The sequence below is a fragment of the Taeniopygia guttata genome, chromosome 11 (assembly GCF_048771995.1).
Source record: "Taeniopygia guttata chromosome 11, bTaeGut7.mat, whole genome shotgun sequence".
Classification (NCBI taxonomy): Eukaryota; Metazoa; Chordata; class Aves; order Passeriformes; family Estrildidae; genus Taeniopygia; species Taeniopygia guttata.
The window spans coordinates 4,126,283-4,150,060 of NC_133036.1; the positions used below are offsets into that span (position 1 = coordinate 4,126,283).

A 23,778-nucleotide genomic window follows, 5' to 3' on the forward strand; every position below is an offset into this window, starting at 1 on the left:
ATAGAGATGAGGAAAAAAGATGGTCAGAGGAGTTAACAGAAAAGACAAAGGGTGTATTGGCAAGCTGAGGTGCCCAGCAGCCAGGCTGGAGGCATTGGTGTGGGATTGACATCAAGGCTCTAGACTTTGCAGAGCTCACCTCCCTGCAGCCAGAAAAGGTTGAGTACTGGGGGTACTGAGTATTCTGCCAAGCACCAGTTAAGCCCTGGGAGGCAGGTGCTAGAGGTTCCTCAGCCAAGGTTCCTATGGAGATATCCCACTGGGACCACAAACTGGATGTTGTCAGGTAGGGGACGGTAGATGGGATGGATGCTGCTTGGCTCTCCTGTCTCTCTATCACTGTCATCTTGCCCTCTTGAGAGCCTGGAAGGCTGCACCAGCTTCCCTAAACTCCTGATTCCCAGAAAACTCATCTGGAGCCAGACACAAGGCTGCATCACAAGGGAAGGGAGGCAAGGCTTTCCAAGCCTCAGAGCCAGGCTGAATGCAGGACCAAATCAAATCTGGAGCTGACTTGCTGTCAGGCATCCAAGGGGAATGCTGTATGGAAGAGCCATGAACCAGGCATGCTCTAGTGTGAGTGAGAATACCCTGAAATCCCAGCACACAGCCCAGAGTTTAGGTGATGCTGCCATTCACCAGCAAATCATGGCAGGTTGAAAGCAACAATTACAGTAAAGAGCTTCTCCATCACTTGAGTCCTTTGGCCAGTTTGATGTAAATTTCATTTGCTGCACTCCCAGCATAAAAGGAGGATCTCAAAAGCAAGAATAATTAATGGAGAACATTAAATTAAAGAGAGTTGGGTCATCAGAAAATGCAGAAAATTAAGATGGAAGAAGTGATAAAGGACTTCAGGATACTGCTAAGAGCTGCAAGAGGAAAAGAAAATCCCCCCTCTTACACCTCAGCTTTTTAATATCACCTTGAAGTTCCTAAGGACAGAGGAGAGCCTGAGTCTCTGAATACCAGCACTGCAGAGCTGCCTCGGTCTGCAGGGCCCTGAGAAGAGATGCAGCTGTCTCTTAAATAACAGCAGTTGACACCAGTTGTGAATAGATGAGTGATCGTGGCTTCAGCTGTCACAGCCGAGGATCTGATTTCAAATGGAGCCCCATTCATCCATCCAGTGCCCATCACAGGGTTATTAAAGGAGCATCTGTCACAAAACCACAATGCCTTTAAATGCCTGGAAAAGGGCACAACAAAAATAGGCTAAGTCTGCTTAGCTTATATGCTTTCCTCTGGGTGATGTGATTCTTGCAATTGTTTAGCAAAAATAAATTATAAATATGATGGGTAGGGAAAATACATGATACGAGCAGGGTGAGGTTTGTATTCGACCTTAGTGTAGAGTTTGGCAGCCTGTTTGTTGTTCCAGGCTTGTGGGGTAGGTGTGAGAGACAGTGGCAGGGAGTTTTGTTGGGTTTGAGAGCCCCAGCTCTCCAGGTGTCCTGTTCCAGAGCCCTGGCTCAGTGCACTCCCTCCAGGACACAAATGGAAAGTCATTCCTGGTTTGGATGCAGCAGGGATATCATCTCCAGCAGCAGGTCAGGCCAAGTTCAGGCCAAATGGGATGTGCTATGGCAAGGCAAATGAGGGGGGTTTGTTTGGTTACTCATCAGGACTAAATCCATGTTCTGGTTTTAAAAAAATTGCATTTAGCTAAACTGAAAGTCGAGCATAGACATCATGGCTATCTTGAGTGAATGGTTCCAGCTCATACCATCTCACACTCACCAGCAAACTCTTACCTGAGACAACAAAGTCTTTTCCTTCTCTGCAACTGTGCAGCTCCTCTTACTCTTTTTTATTCTCTGCCTGTTGCATTGGGCAAAACTGCCATCTTCTGGTACCTGAACAGGTACCCTCCTGTCCTGCCACCAGCAGGTCACCTCCTGCCCCACTGCCTCTCTGGGTGATATCCAGGCATGGGGATCAAAGGAAAAGATCACTGCTCATGCATAGACGTGCTCTATTATATTCACAATATACTGAAAGCATCTCAGAGCATTTGATTGATGCTCCTGGGGCCAGAGGTGGACATTTATGCCCTGTAATGCACATCAAGCCTCTTTTAAGAGAAACTGGAGTGTCTGTGTGCAGGCTTAATGGTGGTGAGAAAGACTGTGCTGTGTGATGCGAGTCTGTGTCTATACTTCATATTAAATGGTAATTCAAATTCCTCTTTTCTTTATAAATTGTTTTTTAAATTGTCTTGAATGTGGATGGAAAACTGGACTGTGGTCATATGCGCAAAGATGTTGAGTTGCTCTATATAAACATTTCATGCCAAAAGACAGGACTTCCTACCCCAAGTTTCAGCCTAGGGGGGCATTGCCTGTCTTCAGAGATTTTAAGCATAAAGCAGAATAAAGTTACATGTTTTAAACTGTCCAAGAATTTTAGAAAGCTAAATCTCTGCTCTCTTCGCCCAAAGCCCCAGTTTGTACTCACAGATTATTACCATCTAAGTGGAGTCCTGGATTCCTTCCAAGAGCTGCATCTCGTGCAGCCCCAGCCCTATGCTGGATTTCAAACTGAAGCAGTGACTCACCTGTGCAGATTCATCTCCCTTCACTTGAGCTGACTAAAAGCAAGGCATGGCATGTCCCTCCCTCCCTTCCCAGCACACAGAGCCATGTCCAAATGGGACTCGACCTGTGTGTTCTGGGAGCAAGACCTGTATGCTGCAGCCTCTTATCTGAATAAACCCTGCCAGAAGAAGGTTTTGTGTACAGAATCCAGCACAATGGACTGATTTGGACCCTTGTTCCTCAGGGAATAAAAATAGCAAGTTAATATTAAAACTGTGTATTTTCACAGATTGCAGGCTGGACTCACAACACACCATGCTTAATTTCCTGCTTTCAGTTCCCTATCAGATTTTATGCTTAGTGTTGAGGTTTGTTTTCCCCCAGAATAGGATTTTTTTTTCCTTTAGCTACAATACATTCAGCCATGAAAAATGAGATTGAAAAAGATTAATAGGAAGCTGAAGGATTCATCTGAGATTGACAAAGATTAATGTGTGTCTTATTCTTAGCTATTTTCTGTTTCTTTTCCCTTCTTCTCTCAGCTACCTAGACAGCTTAGATCGAATTGGAGCTGCAGACTACCAGCCCACGGAGCAGGATATCCTCCGAACCAGGGTCAAAACAACTGGCATCGTAGAAACCCATTTCACATTCAAAAACCTCCACTTCAGGTTAGTCTAAAACTGAACAGTAAATTTTCAGATCAACTATTTATCATAGGGTTTCCCCATAGTTCCTAAAGGAGAAGTTGTTAAATTGCTGGTCAATGCATGGACAGCTCTCACTGCAGAAGACACGGCATTTTGGAGGGTCAACAAAATGAAAAGTTTGGCAATCCTGTCTTGAAAGTCACTGCCTGTAAGACACAAGCTCATGGCAGCTTCTTCTAACCCAAACACCTCTTTGTTGGAATGTATAATATAAGATTGAACCCCAAATCTGATCAAACCTCATAAATGTAAAAATATTTGGCCAGATTTTTTCTCTTAAGTGGGTCAGTGACATGTAATTAACACAATACATTGACCCTCATGATGCCATCCAGTAGAGAGAAGAGGGCACAACGACAGAAAGCCACACACAGACAGTATTTAGAGTATATAAAAGTTAAGAGTGTGTGGTTTCCACCTCTACTGACCCTTTGGGACCCAGCACGCTGCTAAGGCTCTCCCACAGATCCCCACATCCCTGTCCGTAACTGCTCCTCCTGCTCTCCTCAGCTGCAGGCTCTGGAGGAGAAGACCGAGCTAGCAGTGAAAGACCCATTGCTTTGTGTTTGGAGCCTCCCAGGACCCATGTGGTCAGAGAATGCTCAGAATGCTCAAATCCCCTGGTAGCTAGGGAGGAGTGGGTGGTGACAGTGCTCCCCTGTGCTGCAGGCTCTTCGATGTCGGGGGCCAGCGGTCAGAGCGCAAGAAGTGGATTCACTGCTTTGAGGATGTCACAGCGATCATCTTCTGTGTCGCGCTGAGTGGCTACGACCAGGTGCTCCATGAAGACGAAACCACGGTGAGTCTAACTGGGTCTTGGAGGCCCCAGCACCTCTGTATGGGATACTGCATAGCCAGCAACTCCTCAGAGGTCACTGAATGCTCCCTGGGGTGCCACAGTAATGTGCTTTTGTCCATCGGTCCCCCTTGGCTCTGAAATCCTGGGGAGATCTCTCCTCCTTCACGTTCTTTGATACGAAGTCTGCATACCCAGGTAATGCTTCCTTACACTGGTAAAGGCATAGTGTTTGATTCTCCTTTCTAGCCAGGCTGTGTTTTCAAAATGCATTACAGGAACCTATAACCAGCAAGAGGATACAGCTGGGTGGGCTTTAAAACAGGGAAGCAGTCAGCCCGTGGTGCAGAGGCAGGACAGCAGTGCACGCCTGGGGCTCAGCCCAGGATGATAACCTATTTCTTTAGGCTACAGAAATTCGTTTTCCTTAGTGAGGATGGAACTGTTTGAGTCCTCAAGTAATTTGCTTTAGGAGAGATTTTATGACTTCCCACTGTGACATTAGGCTCAAAATACCATCTGGAAATAAAGCTGGTGAGGACCTGTGTGCTCCCTGGTATTAGAGTGCAATTAATACAAGCGAACTGAATATACAAAAAAGGATGCAGTCATTACTGTATGCTGACCATTCATTCAGTATGACAGGGATGCATGTTTTTGGGACTAATGACAACTGCTGTGGACACCCAGTTACATTTGTCTAATGAAAAGGAATCGGAGGCCATACTCAGACTCAGTAATGATTTCATCGGTGCCCAATCTGCAGCAACAGCATGGAGTGCTCACTCCTGCCAGCTCTGTCTCTCTGAGGATTTTTATTCTCCTGCTGGTAAAGTTGTCAGGCTTGCAGAAAGCTGTGGATGGGAATGGAATTGAGGGAGATACTGCTGTTAGGTGATATTTGTCTTGTCCCAAAAAGACTAGGGGGACTGTGGTTTATGAGGTTTATGAGGTTTACCAGGTTTATGAGCTCTAGCAAACTCTTTGATGAAATCACCTGGTTGTTTGAATCATATGGATGCCAGAATTCTGGGTGATATTAACACTACCAGTCACAGGACTGGTAACAGCATGAAGCAGTGTCAAAGAGAAGTTTAGGCTGGAAATCAGGAAAAGATTCTTCACCCAGAGTGTGATCAGGCACTGGAACAGGCTTACCAGGGAAGTGGTCATAGCACCAAGCCTGACAGAGTTCAAGAAGCATTTTGACAATGCTTTCAGGCACATGATGTGACTCTTGGGGTTGTTCTGCGCAGGACCAGAAGCTGGAGTGGATGGTCCTTGTGATTCTGTGATCATGACTGTGTCTCCCTCCAGACTGAGACACTCTACATGCTGTCATGTCCACTTATTTATAATCCCCAGTTGTCTCCTCCCTCTGACCCGGGCCCTTATCAGGATGCTCAGCCCTGTAGGATTTACTGGGAAGGAACCAAAATCTCCTGATGTGATTTGAAAAAAACATCCATTAGCTCAACCCTATAGAGCTCTGCAGCTGGGCAGCAAAATCAGACAGGAGACACAGAAGAGCACAGAGGGGGAGGGAAGGTCCAGGAACAGGGAGCAAAGCTGTGATATGAGTGGAGAGCAAGGTGCTCTGTAGGTATAACTTGGATTGTGACATCCAAATTGTGAAGCCAAAGCCAGCTTTTAATACGGGTCACCTTTGGGTGCCCATCTACACAAATCAGAGCCTGTGATTCAAAGCCATGGAGCACAAAATGGAATGGTCTGAATGCCAATGCCATTTTTTAAATGTCAGCCTTTACTCTGCTCCTCTGAACTGGAGGTTAGAGCATCTCTCCTGGGGAGAGCTCTGCCAGTGATTGTTCCTCACCCAGCACCACCCTGGAGCCAGCTCAGCCTCCCCGCTGAAGTGCCGTGCTGCAGAAACTGGGATTTAAGCATCTCCACCTTTCCCTTTGCAGCAGGAGAGCAGCCTGGTGCAACTCTGGCACAGCACTGACATTTGCTTGCTATTTCAGTCCCTGTTCACAACACATTTTGGGGGATGCTGAGCAACAGGAGGGCAGAGGCAGCTGCTGCTCATTTACACATTCGGCGTAAACGGGGAAAGCATTCGGCATCGCCAGCACCATGGCAGGACGCCCCTGCCTAACCCAGATAAACAGCCCTGAGCAAGGCCAATGCACTCAGGAGAAAACAGTGGTGTTGGATCTTGCTTGCCCTGTTATATCCCCATCACAAATGGCAGGTGGAAAACGTGGCACCCACAGGCCCTGGCCCCTCCTAGGTGAACCCCCAAGCGTTTTGCCCCCTCCTTGGTAATGTGGTGCCTCCCCAAAAACCCAGCAGTAAACCAGCATCTCCTCAGTCAGCTGATTTGCTGTCTGCATCCGTCACATCTGCCGGCTTTAATGACGTCAATCAGCTTTTATTGCTTCTCACTTGGAAAACACAAAGAGGAGGCAGCTGAGAAAGTGAGCTGGATGCTGCTCCTCCAGCTTCATTTTTTAGAGACACTTACTACAGTCCAGGCACTTGCAGCTGTGTTGAGCCACTGAAGGTTTGGGGGCTGTACAGATGTCTCCATGAGTATGAAAGGACTTGCAGAGAGCTTTTATTGCTGGCATGGAACCATGAGAGGGAAAGAACCCAACTGCATACCAGAGTCCAAAAAACCCCTTCCAAAGCTGGGTGCATGTAGAGAATGACTTTTCCTCCTGTGCTCAGCACCCAGTTGTCAACAAGCGCAAGATTTCACAGGTGCTTTTTGCACTTCCGTAAGTCAAACCACACTTCGGGGAGGGAAAACTGCAGTTCAGATGCAGTCAGCATCACATGGACCAGGGACAGGCTCACCTTGGAAAGCTCCAGGTGGGACATGTGTAGGGTCAGCTTGTGTCACTGAAAAAAGCTCACAAACAGATTTATTGTGAATCCTTTCCAAAGAGCTGGTTAAACAAGACTGGGTGAAACACTTTCTGACCTGTCCCTGCCCTTAAAATTCAAACACAGCTCTATGCTTGTAAAGTTGTTTTGTGGGTTATTGTGCTCTTTGTTTTAAAAGACTAAGCACCCATCCTCCAGCAGCAGCTAAAACAAGACTGTTGTGTTTAAAGCTGTCCCTGCTCCTTAAGGGCAGGCAGTCTTTTATAAGTGATGTATTTTCTCTCTAATTCCCTGTCACAAAGAGCCACACAGCAGGAGTCGAGGAAAGCAAGTATTCTCCTATGTCCAGATCAGAAAGACATAAAGAAAATAAAGAAAACTTTCTGCATCTGTGATTTTTAGTCCCATACACCCATAAAGATCACACTTTTCACAGACACTCCCAGTACTGCTGAATCCAACTTCTCCCGTTGCTTCCAACACCTTATGCTGCTGTTGGCAAATCTAAACTCTGTCCCAGTGTGCCCAGCTCCCAGGGGAGTGGCACAAGGCATGAGAGAGATTCAAGCAATGCCTTCATCAGTCCCATTGCTGCCAGCCACAGCCCAAGCCAGAGCTCATGTGGCAAAATGGTACCCTCTGCCCAGCCCATCCAACACACAGGGCACTGCTCTCAAGATATTAAACCTGCCTGTGTCTTTACCAAGTCCTTCACAAGGACCTGCCAGGCTCTCTGCCATAGTTGCACACAGTGGGAACATCCTGCTTTAACTGGCAGAACACCTCCCTGGATTATGTTTTTGCATAACAAGGCTGTTTTGTCTCATTTGTGACTGATCTTTTTGTTTCATAAATTAAAGTTACAGAAGGAAAAGCCTCAGCTCTGTAATCTGGGAAGAGAGAGGGACAGTTGTATCACTCAGTAAAACTAGAGAAGATGATTCACAAAGGTAGATTTCCATTGTTCTTTCTAAATAGAATTCCTAATGGATTTTTTTAAAAAACAGCAATGGAATGGAATCTGCCATGGGAACTGAGACTATCCTCTGGTTTTTTACCTTGCAAATTCAAAGGAGTCATGGCAAGAGAAGGATATATTGATGCTGCACATTGCTGCCTCTGAAGCTAAGATATTTAGGTCAACCATATCTAGGGAAGACATGCAAGTATTGTTTGTGTCCCTGTTGCTGAGGATGGGATGGGTGAAGGCTCTGTGCTGGTAACCCTTGGTGCATTAGTGTTGGCCTGTTGGTTTGTATCACACTGCATGACCTGGTTAGCATGCTCTCTCTGCTTTTATTGGGCAAGGGAAATGGAATTGCAGTGCTCAGAAATTGCCTCAGGAGTGACAAAGCAAGCGAAAGTGGCTTGGACATCTTAGGAAATAAAAGCAAGAGGGCGAATGTGGAGTTGCTGTTCTTAGGATAACCATCAGTGTTCTTACAGTTCACGTGACAGGTAGCACTTAATCACCAAGGAAAACAGAAAATATTGAATCAACTGAGTGTTGAAAAAAACACCAGGTCTCGTCCCATGCTCTGGTAAAAAAATATGGTTTTTGTAAGTGTTTTTCTGCCTGGAGAGAGTCTTGACCGCAGCATCCTTTCTCCCTCATGCTGAGTGAAAAGCTGTTTGCTCTTCACATCGGTGACAGCTGTGCAATGACATCTGAACTCAGCTATGAGCAATTCTGTCTCTTGTCCTGTGCAGGAAAAGATAACTGGACTTTGAATATGCATGGGCGAGTGGTGACTCCTGTGTAACACAGTTGTTGGGACTACTTTTCTTGTAGGGGTACAAAATATTTGCCAGTGTAAGGATTTAAAATACCAATTTTGAAATAGGAAGTGACATTAAGAAATTAATGTCTGAAGAGCTCTTCCCTTGATAAGAAACCCAACATAAAGTGAGAAAAAGCAGCATGATGGGTCCAAAAGCAGGTGAAATAATTTGTGTCACTTCATCTAAAAGTATGAGGAGCGTAATCTTTAGTGCCTCCTAGCAGAACAGTCACATCTGCTCCATCACAGCAGAAAGGGACCCCAGCCAAGTTCTAAGGGACAAAACTGGTCTTCCACTGTGGATTTACTGAGAGGAGGAGAATTATAGGGGGGATTTAACTTCTCACTCCTCCTTTAGCAGCAGTCTGTCCTTTCACATACGGTACCCAGACACTGCTTCCTCATACTTGCCTCTGCACCTAGGTCTGCCTGAGCTGTTGCAGGGCTTCTACAAACATCTATTGAACTAGTAACAGTTGGGAAGGGAAAGGAAAGGGAGATACTGAGTCCTGATGCTAGCCAGCACCAGGACAGCTTGTGCCCATGCATGAGCTCCCAGAAGCCCTCCTGGCAACAACAGTTCCCATATGGCATCCAGGTATGACAACAGAAGCATCTGTGCCTGCTCACCAGAATATTGCTCTGCACTTTTGCCACACACAGAAAGCAATTCAAGGCTTTTGAATAATGTCATCTTCTCTTTAGTGGTGGGGAAGGAAAAGGTGGATTTTAAGACCAAAACATTTCCCACATAAATAAGGATGAGTGGGCAGAGTAGTTCATTATGTTTACTTGTCTGACTGACAAAGCTGGAGAGAAAATCAACATGTAGAGATTAGACAGCCTTAGGAAGCTTTGAACCTTGTTTCTGGAATCTGGAAAGAATAGAGGTCATTTAGTGTAACCCCCATGTTGCAGTGGGATGTATTGTGTCTATATGATTCTGTGATTCTATATTCTGGTTACCACTGAACACTAATAGTCACTATTTCTTGGGAAAACAGTCTCATTTCCTAACATGCACTAATACAAATTGATCAAACTGGATAAGAGAAGTAGGAGGACTTCTGTAGGATCCTTACACAGTCGTACAACTGTTGAAGAGTTGGCTTCACCTAACCTTGAAGCCCAGCTCAGAAGTCCTCAGCTTCTGTTTCTTAGACAAACTCGACGTCACCTGTGGTGCTCCCCATGCCATGAAGAGCAGTTCCACCCTTCTGCTCTCCACCAGGGCTGTGCAGTGTGCAGCCGTGGCACGAGGCTGCCCAGGTGGCTGATGGCTGCTGCAGATGAGCTGTGGGCTTAGCCCACAAGCAGCATTCATGGGTTTCTCCACACTTTTAGTTTAAATTAACAAGGATGATAAAAATGTCATTTAAAATGTTCTATGAAGAACCCTGCTTAAAAAAATGGTTAATTGTATTTGCTTTCTGTTCCCCTGACCACCTTCCACTTCATTCTCTCCTCCCAAAGGCTTTGGGTATCCAAGGATTTCTTGCACAAAACCTTTGTACACCAGGTTTCTATGTGGTTACAATTTTGGCACCACAAGTAGCAAAGGGGAGCATTGCTTCAGGGGCTCCCACACCAGCCAGTACCAAATGGGCTAGCAAAAAACAGCCCACAGGCACAGGATGATCCAGATAAGCAGCGTGTTGCAACTGAGACCCAGTGAGAAAATGCATTTTTGTGTTTGTATGTGATGGCGTCGTCCTTGTGTGTTGATATAAACGGTGGGGAAATGTGTGGTTATTCAAGAGAGGGCACAGCAAATCACACGTGTCCTGTTTCACTCTGGGCTGGATCAGATGTTTCTTTCATCCATGGAGCTTCTTCTGTCTATATAAAACATTCAGTAGACACTAAAGCATATCAATGAAAAAGAATGTGTTAATCAGTGAGGTGCTGAGCTCAACTTTATGCCAGTACAGGTGTGAAATGGAGTGGGAGAGGGGTAAAGGCCCCTGGCTGTCTCATGTACCACTCCAATTCCCAAATCCAGGGCTGGGGGGAACAGAACATGCTGACCCCCCCAAAAAACCCTCCAGTGCAGGGCCGTGCAGCCCTGTTCTCTCCAGTGTCTCTGTGGTGATGGCTGTAACTGGTTTCTTACGCGCACTGGCGGGTTTGGGGAGTCCCAAGGAGATCCCGCTGGAAAAGCCGAGGAGCCGGTCTGGTCTGTACCATGCTTTGCCTTTGATAACCCCCTGACTCTTGGGTGTGCTTCATCCTCACCGCGCCTGCTCTCTGCACTACCCGGCTCCCGGCTGAGAGACGGCCACGCGACCGTGCGCGCTCCGGCGTCGGCCTCGGCGCCAAACGTCGCCAGCCTCGGCACCTCCACAGCTTTTCCTCGGCCGTCTGACCTTATCTAGCCAAACAAAGGCCAAAAAATGAGCATTTGAGAGACCAACCAAATTTGGCAGGTATGAAGCTTCTCTTGAACCAAGAAAAAAAAAAAAAAAAAAGAAAAACCAAATTGGGAGTTGAAAGCAGCAGGGAACATGACACTTGGTAGACTTTGCCGTGAGCTCTTTCCACCACCATAAACCCATGTGGCAGACTTTGCAACTCTCTAACTGGTCTGGTTTTTCCATTCCTCTTATCTCTCTCCTTTTCCGTGTTCTTTTTTTGCATGACCTATAACCAAAAAGCTGACTTCACGCTGTGCGTACATTTGGATGTATGGCTCTTCTGCTAATCTTCTTCTAGAGGCATGAGCTAACACCTGTGGTAGCTGCCTGACTTCTAGTCTGGTTGTTCTTAGATGTTCTTTGTTACGTTTTGCCTTTTTACACTATTTTCTCTTCCTTTTTCACTTTTTTCCTCTCTGCGAGACACTTTCTGTTGAGCCATCTTCCAAGAGAACTAAAACCAAAAAGTTTAAAAATGAAAAGTGCAACAACAACAGAAAACACTAAACAAAATAACAAAACTAGTCAAAGGTCACGGCAAGGTCATTTCCAAAATTATGTCACCTTGATGTCTGCTTCCAACTCTAGATTAATTCAAGGATCTACCAGTCCTTGGTTAATGTAACCAGTTGTGTGCCACACACATTCGAGAAAGTGGAAAAAACATTTTAGAAAAATTATTGAAAACTTTTTAGAAAATCTGCATGAGCTACACCAACACATAAATCTGATCAAAGGGCAAAAATAATTCTCCATCCATGCATGGTGCATGATGATTTCTGTGAGCTGGGATCCTGTAAATTAATGTTATGCAAAATCAAAACAGCTCTGTATTGTTAAATGCCCTTAAGTTACTAATTGTATGTCAAATGTAATAGGGATTGCATCTGTGTATGTATATGTTCAGCTGTATGTATACATAAATTTATTATGTATATTGTAGATTTTCTTTTTTGTTGCTTTCCTCCTTAATTTAGTTATTTTAGATTTCCCTACATGTTGAACATCCCTGGGTTGCTGGCTTTGGCCTGATGTGATCTTTCCTTTCTATTGCAGAACCGCATGCACGAATCTCTGAAGCTTTTTGACAGCATCTGCAACAACAAATGGTTCACAGATACATCTATCATCCTGTTTCTAAACAAGAAGGACATATTTGAGGAGAAAATTAAGAAATCTCCACTGAGTATCTGCTTTCCTGAGTACACAGGTAATGAGAAATGTGGCTGTACAGGAGTGCTTAGCAAAGGCACCACAGAGCTCTCCCCAGCCAGGCTGATGCTGTAGGGTATCGCAGGCAATGAGGCTAAAGATGCAGAGCCAGAGCCCCCATTGGCTTCACTACAGGCTTTATTTCAGTGTGCCAGAGGATCATCCCCACCATGGTCCAGGAGGATGACTTGACCACCACCAGGGTGGGTCACCACCACTGATTCGGGTGTGTGATCTGCACCTCACCGTGGGTTTGATGCCAAGACAGCATCTGCAGGTGTGGGGCCACTGTGCACTCCCCAAACCCATGTGCACTGGTTCCCTGTGTCACACAGGATCATGAACCTTCTTGCAGGTCTCTCAGAAAGGTGCAGTGAGTGTAACCAGTATAAATGGATGACAGGAGACCAACACACGGGGTTTGTCAGGCTGTGCTCAGCTGAGTACAGCTTTGCTCTTTCATTCCCAACCATGTTCTCTTATGGCCACAGCAAGAATCCCTCTGCAGTTCCTGGCCACTTTCTCCGCTTCCAGGCACTGCAGGGCTGTAGAATCATCATGATCCTGGAAACATTCATGCCCCGGTTTGATAGGGCTCTCAGCAACCTGACTTGGTTGAAGATGTTCCTGCCCAATGCAGGGGGGTTAGATTAGATGATCTTTAAAGATCCTTTCCAACCCAAACCATTCTATGATTCCATGATCAGCCCTCCAGTATGCACACAGGAGGTCTCACAGCTTGGCTGCTTCAGCTCAAGCAATACATTTTCATCACGTCAGTTGGAGTCCCCAGTTTTGTTTGCAGGTGTGCCTACATCAAGCATCTGGATATGAAAATGCTTCCAGTTAAATGCAGGTGGAAAACAAGGTGTTTCATATTTGATCTTCCCACACCTCTTAACCAACAGTGCAGACAGAGGAGAGCCCTGAGCTTGGCTGGGGAGAAGGAGACCTTGGTGATCCTAGTGGAGTTGAGAGCAGGAGCTCTGGGATGGGCAGTGTGCAAGAAGCCCCTGCTCCTGCTGCCTGCCTGCATCTGACCTGCTAATGATGGGAATGCATCACCCATGCAAAGGCTGCAGCTGCACCCCCTGCTTCCCTCTGCATCTCGCCAGCTTCCACAAACCCTCATTACCATTCTGAGATGGCACAAAAATAAACTTTTATCAGCATGAATTATTTAAACTCACCAGAGACATCCAGATGAATCAAGCTGACAGACAGAGAAGCCAATCTCTTTGTCAGGAAACACAGTTGTGAACCAGGAGCACCAGGAGTGTCACAGTTCTGGGCAGGCCAACAAATTATTAACCAGAGCTTCTTATCTCTGAGCACTTGATTTTTCACTGTGAATAGACAAAAGTGATCCCTCATTGCTGCTTTGGGCTAAATGGTCTGTGGCCATGGAGCTGAACAACTCCAGCTGAATTCAGAACATCTGCAGGCTTCCTTTCCAGGGAAGATTTTGGGTTTTGTCACTACCAGCACATTTCAGCCATCTCATCATCTGCTTGGTCCAGACAGAACCAACATATTCCCAACATATTTGTCAGAAAAGATCTAATCATGGAAATTTCAGGCTTTACAGCTGAGCTCACAATAATGCCTACCCCAAATTTTCCTGGTTGCAAATTAGATTGCTGCTTTTGCATGGCTTGTAGAGCAGCTCATCACCATCTCTTTATAGCAGTGCTTGTCTGTACTGGATGGTTTCTGTCATGTCCTCTTCCCTTCCCTTTTCTCACTGAAGCAAACCTTCACCTCTCTCTCCTTCCTGATCACATTTTGTGCCCCTGGTTTTGTAGATGTTCACTGCTGTCTCCCAGAAACCTCAGTCTGAAATAACATTCTCACAGAACCCCTGATGTCAGAGAGACTAGAACAAGAAGGAATGTCATTTTATATATTCCTTCCCAAGCTATCCCAGCCTAGGAGGGAAGTTCAGTGGGGGAGGCAGACATTCATACACATGGAGCTTAGCTCTTGGCTGATTAAACAGAGCTCCTCTTTCTGGAGCACTTCAGCCACAAGTGAACCAAACCAATCTTCCCCAAGTCTCAGAGGACCCTCAAAGGTGCTCTAAATTCCTTCAGGATGCTTTTCTGGAAGGTGGGGGTTCTCACAATGCCAGCTGAAAGTCCTTTTACTGATCCAGCAGGGATCTGAGGTAAGGAGTTATCTGACCCCAGGTGTTCAGCAATGCTGTTACGAGTTAGCTGTGCTAACATTCAGCCCAGGCTTTAGACCCAAGCACACACTTCAGTCTGCTTGCCCCTGCTTTGCTGGCCACAGCCCACAGGATGAAACCCTCATGGCCTCATGAAAAAGCAACTTTATTAGAATGTTGCCCTGGAGTTAAAAAGAATTATTTGATAAAAGCCTATAAACTGAACAAGCAGACTTTCAACATCACAACTAGGTTCCACAAAATGCTTTTAATGAAATGAGATTTCTAATGTCCATTAGTTCTGCTGACAGGGAATTATTAGAAGACTGCATCCACAAATTTGCCTGCTGTTTTCTGGAGCACTATTTCCATCCCCTTAATTCACCCATGCTTTTAACTAATCCACAATACTTAGTAAAGCAGCAGCAGAATCCACAGCTTGATTTAAACCAAGCTAGCATTAGTGATTCCCTGCTCTCCTAGACAGAATCAAGCATCTAAATCCTCATGTGTTTATCAACTTCCTGTTGATAAAATAACCTCCTGGTTGTGCTCAGCATGTGGAACTGATTCTTTACACAGCTCTCCATGCAAAAATCTGCTCCCAGAAAAAAACTTTGCTTCTCTTATGTCACACTTATTCTCAAGTCCTATGGTCTTCATGAATTTGTGCCATCCACTAGCAGTGCATGTGTGTGCAAGTGGGATTTCCCAGAGCAGCTGCCTTCCACCACAGCACACCTCCAGCCCCAGTAAGCTTCTCGCTAGCAAATAACAGCATTTCCCATCAGTAAAGCATCATGGAGAGAAAGGGACCCAAAAGCAGCATCATTTTTATTGTTCTGGAGTCTTCTGGGGGTCAGACAGGCCTGGAAGTGCTGGGAGCTGCACTCCAGGCCAGCCAGAGCCTTCATCAGCCTTAAGGAGGTGCCCAAAAAGAGCCATGTGTGTGAGCAGGGTCAGAGCTGGACAGAGGAGAAAGGATCTACTCATTTGCATGACTCTTTCTAAGCTTTTTTTTTAACACAAAATGTGAGGTTTAATCAGGTTTGGTGCAGATATCTCTATATATCAAAACAAGAAACTCCTCACAGTGTGATTTTAGTCCGGGCTGTAGCAGAGAGTACTGCAATCCTAATTCCTAAAAAAAGGGACATTGTCTATCAGTCTTTTTGTTGGGTTTTGGGTTTTGTTTTTTTTTTTTTTTTTGAGAAAAGCCCATTTTACTCTGTAACAGAGGTTGGATCTTTTCATGTCCCTTTCTCTTAATGGTTTAAGGAAAGGAGTGCATAGCTACCAATACTGCCCTCAATTCATGTTAACTCTTCCGTCAAAAACTGAAGCTTTAATTAAAAAAAAAAAACGGAAAAAAGCTAAGCTTATTCCCTAGGTCAAGCACTTACTGCATTTTTTCTCTTTTTTGTCACCATGATGTGGAGTCTCTTCCATCATAGCCTGTTTAACACTCACCTCCCTCATCTATTTCATCTCTATAAACAGCAACCCAGAATAAAAATACAGCTGAGCTGACAGTCAGGGAGCATCTCCTGCCTGGCAGCAATCCTGGCTGGTAACGGTGCCCATCCCTGAGAAGGAGAGAGGGCACCTGGGCTGCAGCAGCCCCACACAAGCTCCCCACATCCCCCAAGGGGGTGTTTGCAGACGTTCCAGGCCATGGGGTTGCTTTAACCCACTGTTTTTCCTTTCCCCTGGCTCTCCTGCAGGCCCCAACGCTTTCACGGAGGCGGTGGCGTACATCCAGACTCAGTACGAGAGCAAGAACAAGTCGGCCAACAAGGAGATCTACACTCACATCACCTGCGCCACCGACACCAACAACATCCAGTTCGTCTTCGACGCTGTCACGGATGTCATCATCGCCAACAACCTGCGGGGCTGTGGACTCTACTGAAGCTCCCTCCTCGCTCCTCTCCTGGCACCCGCCTGGAGAATCCTCCGCTCCCGCGGACAGGTCCTCCCTTTCCTTGTTTTTTCCTCCTCAGAAGATGACAAGGATGAAATACATAATTCCCTCCTGCTGTCCCAGAAAACTCTGCTGCAAGTTCTGCTTTCCCCAGAACCATTTTTTTTTCTTTTGGTCCATTTTTGGTTCATTCCCTTGCTGCCCCGTTCTACTCCTCCGTTCTAATTCACAGTGTTGTGCAGGGAGCTAACGCATTTCCCACGAAGTGCATTTCAACTGCCAAAAGACAAAAATACTTCAGTTTTAAAGAGAGAAAAAATCAAAGCCTTAAAATACTGGTCAGGAACAGTGTAGTTTGGAACCAAAACTTTTATTTTGCCTTGAAAATTAAGGGATATTTTTCATTCTCCTGGTTATTTCCATTTTTTAAAAAACACTAGTCCTTTGGCAAGTGCTAAATATAACCTGATCATTTTGAGGGTACTTACAGCTCCAGTTCTGACCCCAAAGCTGGAGGTTTGGTGTTGAATGCAGCCACCATAGCTTGGATTTGTACATTCTCCTTTTTCCAGACAGCTATTTGAACAAGTAAAACAGCCATATCAAGTTCTGCTGGTGTCTGAGTAACAGGGACACAGTAACAAAGCCTACTAAGCCTTGTCTAAAAGCATTCATTACTGGTAGCAGTTTTACCTCAAGTTTTTCAAAATTAATGATAAAATGTATAGTGGTTGCTGTAACCCATTTCTGAGGCACTTCCATGGAGGCCATGGAGGCACTGGGCTGGGACCCCTGGAGTGCAGGCAGTGAAAATGCCCTGGGAATGGTGTCCTGATGGACACTCCACACTCAGTGGCATCCTGACAAGGAATCCAGCCTGGGGACCTTTCCCACAGCACCTCCCAGCCTTAGTGATTCAGCAGAGCTGATGCTCCTGCAAACACTCAGCATCACTTTTAAACTTCAGCCTTGAAATGCTGGGAAGCACAAAAAATGTTCAGCCCTGGCTTCTTGTAGGCAGAGTCTGATCTTCAAGTGCCTGAGATGGGGAAAGGTGCTTTGGGAAACCTCCCTGTGCTTGGGCAGCAGAAAAGTGTGCAAGAACCTCATGGTCCTTAACTGCCCCTTGGGCATCTAAACCCCTTGAGAAGCCCAGCCTTGTGCCCTGAGCCTCCTGGGCTGAGCACAAGCCAGTGGCTTTCCTGTGTCACCTCCTGCCTGGGCATCCCAGAGAGAGCTCCAGGGCTGCTGTCCCAAGCCAGGGCATCTCTTTACCAGTAGTGAGATGGATGGTTAACAGAGGCAAAGGAGAGCTCAGGGAGCTGATTTGAGTCAAGTGATGGAGTAAGAAGGAAAAGTGTAAGGAAAGAAAGGAAGAAAGGCAGAGGAGAGGAGTGGGAAGGGCGAGGGTAGCAGCCAGCACAGCAAATCTGGGAGCTCAGAGAGGACAAATGCAGGTGGGCTGAGGTACTTGTGGCCACCACCAAGAACTCTGGATACTGCTGAGTCAAAGGCACAAGGGAATGTGAGAGGTGGAATGTCACCTCTGGGGACATGGAGGGATTTCTTAGAAGTCCACCCCAAAAGCTTGTTTGTTGTCTGGGTGAGACAAGCACCTCTGAGGTCCCACTCAGGGCCCACCTCACCTGGGAGCAGGTGGGTAATGTTGATCCCTGCCTCTTCTCTGCCTCCCTTAGAAGTCAATTATCTTGAAAAACATGAATCTTTGCAGGCTGGCCAGAAGTTCAGCTGTCCTTCCTTGGGAGCCTGACCTAGGAGTGGCTCCCAGGTCTCAGGAAGTCTCTTCAGGGCTGTGGTTGAGAGGGGCAATATCTCTTCTCACTGTGCCCATTGAGGAGAGATGGTGTGAGAGCAGCCCAGAGCAGCACAGCCCAAAGGGAAAGGGCCAGGTCAGCATTCAGGAGACAGTGACAGGAGCACATAGGGTGGCACAGGAGGGAGAGGAGAGTGGGAGGGGCTTAGGAAATGTTTTGGGAGACAAGCTGCAGAAGGGAGATGAGGCAGATGGAGACAGCAGGAAGGATGGGAAGAGAAGGGCACCTGGGAGCCAGAGGAGAGTCCCCATCAGGGGCTGTGCTCTGCCACGAAAGTATTTGTGGGACATTTGTGCCAAACCCCCAGCAAGGGATGTGAGCACCCTGAGGCAAGCAGAGGGAAATGAGGTGTCTGTCACCCATCCAACCAGCTACAGCCCAGCATGGCTGGTAACTGTCAGTAACCCCTAGAGAGCATTAAATGATGCATTTACTATAGTGCAGCAAGGACCCACTGCTGCTCTGCTGGGCACTAACAGCAATAACACAACTCCCTGCCTCCCCTGCTCTGGCACAAGCCAGCACCCACCTTTCTCTTCACCATCTCAGCCTTAAAATGCCTCCAATGACATCGGCTCCTGCAAAGAGCTGGCCAGCAAAACCAGGAGCCCCTCTCTGCTCCTCATGCCACAGCCTCCCCACATCTGTCTGAGCCCCAGCAGTAACACCCAGCATCCACGTGGGTGTTGTGCCAAGCCCAGGGCAAGAAAAACACACTTTGGTTACATTTGGTACGTAACCTGGGTAACCACTGGGCCCAGAGTGATGATGGCTGGTGCTGGCAGGAATGCAGGTCTTTTATTAAGCTCTATAAGAAGAGTTTGATCAGAAGCACTGGAGTTTTGGAGATGTTCTGTTCCCACCCCTTGCTGTAAATGATGTTTTATCCAAGCAAATAAGTAACAGAAGCTGTTCCCAGGGGAAGCAGCACCACACCAAGGCTTTGTGGGCTCCCAGCATAAAGCACACAGGAATATTTTGGTAAAGACAATTTAAATTAATTCCAAACTCTGCCTAATGCAGTTGAGCTGGCTCAATGTGCTTTTGCCACTCTCCAGGCTGGATTCAGGTAACCCATTCCCAGCTTTGCCAGCTGGGAGGTCCAAACCCCCTCTGCAGCTCCAGCAGGTCCCTGGCACATTGATGACCATCAACAGCTGGTGGCCCATGGGGAGAAAAGGGAGAAAAAGCAGAGGAAATGTTGCCACAAAGAGCCTCTTCTTTCATTTTCTTTGGCATATTGTGCGTCTAAAGCTTCATCTCAGCTGCTGCTGCTGACATTCCCTCCCTCACACGAGTGTCATGAGGATTCACTGACAAATGCTGGAAGCAGCCTTGGGAAGATGAAATGTTTCCAGTGTTAAACACTGCTATTTCTCCTGCTTGATGGCCATGTATAGATTTGTGTCTGCAGAGCTCCTGCCAGATCATTACTCAGTGCTGGCTTCTGCACCCTCCAAAGCCCTTCCTGACAGATGTGCCTTGTGCAGGCAATCTTCTGCCCCATGCTTTTTCTAAACACCAGCAATTCTTGCAGCAATTGCCCAAAAAGTACCTTGAAATACATCTCCTGCTTTGAAAAGCCTTTTCTTAACAACCCCTTGTGCTTTGCAATTGGCGTGCTCTGAATCCAGATCCTTGGAGAGCAAGAGCCGTGTTTCATTTGCAGTCTCCACGTAGCAGGGATGTTGCAACTGGTACAGCTGCATCAGAAATCCTACCAGGGCATGAAGGATAGATTTTAAAAGCACAAGATGGAAACAGCTATGTATACACCCTGCTGTCCTTCAAAGCTACTGTGGGAATTTGCAAAAAAAAAAAAAAAAAAAAAAAAAATAAAATCCTTTTTGGGATGCGGAATGTTTTTAACAACTCAGATCTCTGTTCCAGCAGCAGAAGCATCCAAGGGATGTCAGCACTGAAAGTAGCATTAGCAACTCATGATGAGCTTCAGACAGCAGCAAAAAGAAAGAAGGAAGCTCCCTGTTGGCTTGCTCCATAGTCAATGAGAGGGGCAGTTGTGGAGCCATGAGACCACAGAAATGCAAATAGCTTCTTTATTTAAACAACAATTTCAATGAAACGGAGAAACCCATACAAGAAAAGCCTTGCAGCACTGCCGGGCTGAGCTGCAGAGCTCCTTGGGAGGATGCAGTAGCTGGGCTGGTTGGGGGGACGAGCAGTAGCCATGCACTGGGAAAGCACACACTAAAGCACAGTGCCAGACTGCCAAAGGCAGTTTTCAATCTTGCATATAGAGGATGCACACGGTCTGGTTCTCACAGGGCCGGAGGAGCCCGGCGGAGCGGCAGGACAGCGGGAGCGCTCGGCGCGGCCATCTGGCCCTGCCGTCTGCGGGCACCGAGCGTCCCCGCTGCCCTGCCCTGCCCTCCCACCGTGCCTGGATGGTCACACTCCCACTGCCTGTCCACAAACACTTCAGCTACATCTCTCTCAGGAGTTTCATACCGGAATTAGCTTCTTGCCTTCAGCCAGCTTTCCTGGATGGCCGGCCAGCCTGTCCCTCCATGGAGGGGAGAGCGGCCTCAGGAGGAGCCTGCCGTGCCTCCTCTATCGATGTGATTTTGTTTCACAGGACACTAAAAGTATTAATGAGGCGGTCTTTAATGTATATTAAAACATATCTGGTGGGTCTAATCCATCATGGCATGAGCCCAGTGCTTGCCTGCAAGGGAACAGACCTTGTTCTCGGTCCAGGAGTGCAGTCTCCAAGAGGTCAGGATGTGACATAGAAGATGTCCTTTTGCCAGAAGGTCCCCATGTGCCCAGCCTCACTGTGCAGCTCAACAAGGCAGACATCGCCCCTGGGGGATTTGCAGTCAGTGCTGGGAAAGGGACCAACTCTGCACTGTTAGTTTGTGTGACATGTCCCAAGCTTTTTGTGGTCACAAAGTCTCCTGGAGCCAGGGAGAGTTGCTGAGTTCCTGGAAGAAGGCTGACCATCTGTCAAGTCAATTAGAGAAGCTTAGTTCCAGTGTGTTTGGGTGTTTCCATGGTTTGTCTTCAGGCTTACCACCAAAAACTCCACAACCTTTTCCAAGGAAACTAAAACACTCATTAGTGATCTGACATTGGACATGACAAGGTCAGTAGAAAGGGTGTTACTGAGCATGACCCTGGGCACCCAGACCCATCACTAACTTTCATCCCCAGTACACCCATGAGAAAGCAGAGATGTGGTCCAAGTGGCACAAAATAGCAGACCACGGTCTTGCCTCACCTCCCTGCAGGAGAGAGCAGGCAAACAGACCCCGAGGCTCCCTGAGACTTGGGGGTACCGAGTCATTTCTGAGCTCCAGCACTGACACAAGGTAATTGATGCTGACAGATATAGGTACGTGACCTATATAGTTATACTGAGAATGTGGCTATGGGAAGGGACTTTGCACAGGACCACTCACGCCCCAAAAAGCAGCCTGTGAGATCTTTATTTGTGTGCAAACACAAGCAAGTGCAGCCCTTAAGCACCAATACCCTAGTGAGAGGAGGACCAAAGCCTCCAGCTGGCATCCTGCAGGCAGAGGGAAAGGGAGCTGGATTCAAGAAGCAGCCCATTCTCCCCAGGAGGGCAGCTCTGTTCATGGACACTGGGTGCAGTAGGCAGACCAGGAGAAGAGGTAGAGGGGCTGGGAGCGGGCTGGATGCTCACTGCCTCAGGCCCTCTTCCACCCAGTGTCTTGGAAATTAAGACCCAGTCCTGACTGTAGTGCAGGCAAGCAGCTCCAGAGCTAAAGCCACTGCTCCAGCTGGTGAGAAGAGATCATGGCAGGTAAAACCATTTTCAGCAGTGCCTGAGTCTCACCAGCTTTTCCAGTGCTGGACCAACCTGGTGATGCTGGGCAAGCAGATAGGATTGTTTAAGCACCAGCCATGGCCCTATTAATTAGCCCAGTCCCTAATTTGTGCTCCTCAGCCCTATTCCCCCACCTCCTTTTTCCCACTTCAGCTCGACAAGGGAAGAGTGACCATCACCCTGCCTCTGGGCTCCCGCTCCCCAGCACATTTCCCAGAGGATCGCCGGAGGCCGTCACCGTTTTCCTTTTGCTGGTTTCCGCTGAATCATTTCTCCTGCATGTTTGATGGCCCAAACTGTATTAACTGTAATTTTGTACGAAGAGTGACTGTCCATTGGTTTAATAGAGCATTAGTTATTGTAATAATTTATTGGCTGTTGGTAATGTATTTATTAGTTACAAAATGTTAATAAAGTGCCAGCTCTTTTCTAGTGTGAGAGTGGTTTTATTGTGCCTCCCTTGAGCGCGTCCAGCTTCTCAAACTTGTTATTTAACGTTATGGCTGCTCCACAAACACTTGCACAACACACAGCACCAGCTGTCTGCCAGAGCCTCATCCACCTGGAAATAAAGGATTTGAAAAGGGTATAACCAAAAGATACTTCATTTTATGTAAGTATTTGGCCAGATTTTTTTTTCCTTTGCTCAGCAGAGGCAGCAGCAGGGCAGAGCATCCATGCTGCCCCACCGTTTCCTCCACCACAACAGTTACAAATCCTTCATAAGTCACAAGCCTTGCTTTTCCACTGTCTCTTCATGTGAGCACAAAATCAGAAGACCCACTGCTGGTTCAACTCAGTAAATGGTGTTTTCTCCTCCTTGCAGTAGCACAAAACAAGGAGTATCCCTCCCTCCATTTAAAACAATGTTTGAGCCAGTTTGTTCTTTTATATTTAAACTATTCCATTATTTGTGGCATAATACAGAAGTAAGGAACTTGAAGAAACCACGGGAAAATTTCTATAAACCTCAGCAAAGGAAAATGAACCATTGCTCCTATTGACTTCACCAACTTCTAGTGATGTGGCTTCAGCTGGACCCATCCTCAGACAGGAATTCCCACATGGCCCATCCTACAAATCAGACACAACTACAGGCCAGCCTTGAGAAAAGCAAATGGCTGAGAGGGAAAGGATTTTGCTTTGTATATTGATACTGGGGATTTTTAGAACTCTCTCCAGGACACCATCCTGCTCAGATTTTTCCTGGGTGTTCAGAACCATCAAGTCATCAGGGTTATTCTGCCTGAATGGGAATTCTCATTTCCATGGGTAGAAGCTTTATTTCAGTTGCTCTTCCACCAACACCATCACTTCTTTATTTAAATATAATAAATGTATAGGACAACACCAGAGATGAACAAGGAAAAGCCCATCCTGATAGTCTCCAAGAAAATCTCAAGACCCAGCAATTTTGCAACAACTACCATCCTTTGGTGGCAGCTTCTGTTTTCCCTATGAATAAAGCCCTTTTTTTATTTCAAGATAAGGATCAAATTGAAGTCCCAAGGCTTTGGAAAGCGCCTGCTTGGCATCCCCAGCTACTCTTTGTCAAGGAACCGACAGTGCAATCGCGAAGCCTTTCAAGATGAAATCAGACAGCTGCTAAATTTTGCATGCAAAAGCTACCGTTGAAGTGGAGCTAATAAAATGACTCACTAATAAAACATTCATGGAAAACTCCGAAATGTGTAATTGGGTCATCATTTCATTAGCAAACACATGTGTTCTCACA

The 23,778-nt window shown here is 46.7% G+C and overlaps 1 protein-coding gene across 2 annotated transcripts in view; it reads left to right on the forward strand.

The window, feature by feature from the left end:
* GNAO1 (G protein subunit alpha o1) overlaps positions 1-23,778 on the forward strand; it is a 140,614-nt gene that overhangs the window by 111,633 nt on the left and 5,203 nt on the right. The window contains exons 5-8 of one of the 2 annotated variants that reach the window (XM_002190150.7): positions 3,080-3,208; positions 3,917-4,046; positions 12,148-12,301; positions 16,195-22,481. In XM_002190150.7, coding sequence (XP_002190186.1) covers positions 3,080-3,208; positions 3,917-4,046; positions 12,148-12,301; positions 16,195-16,382 — 601 coding nt within the window. In that variant the 3' untranslated portion in view covers positions 16,383-22,481. Of the gene's footprint in view, positions 1-3,079; positions 3,209-3,916; positions 4,047-12,147; positions 12,302-16,194; positions 22,482-23,778 lie in introns of those variants that run through there. The other variant, XM_004174988.6, reaches the window with a different exon arrangement.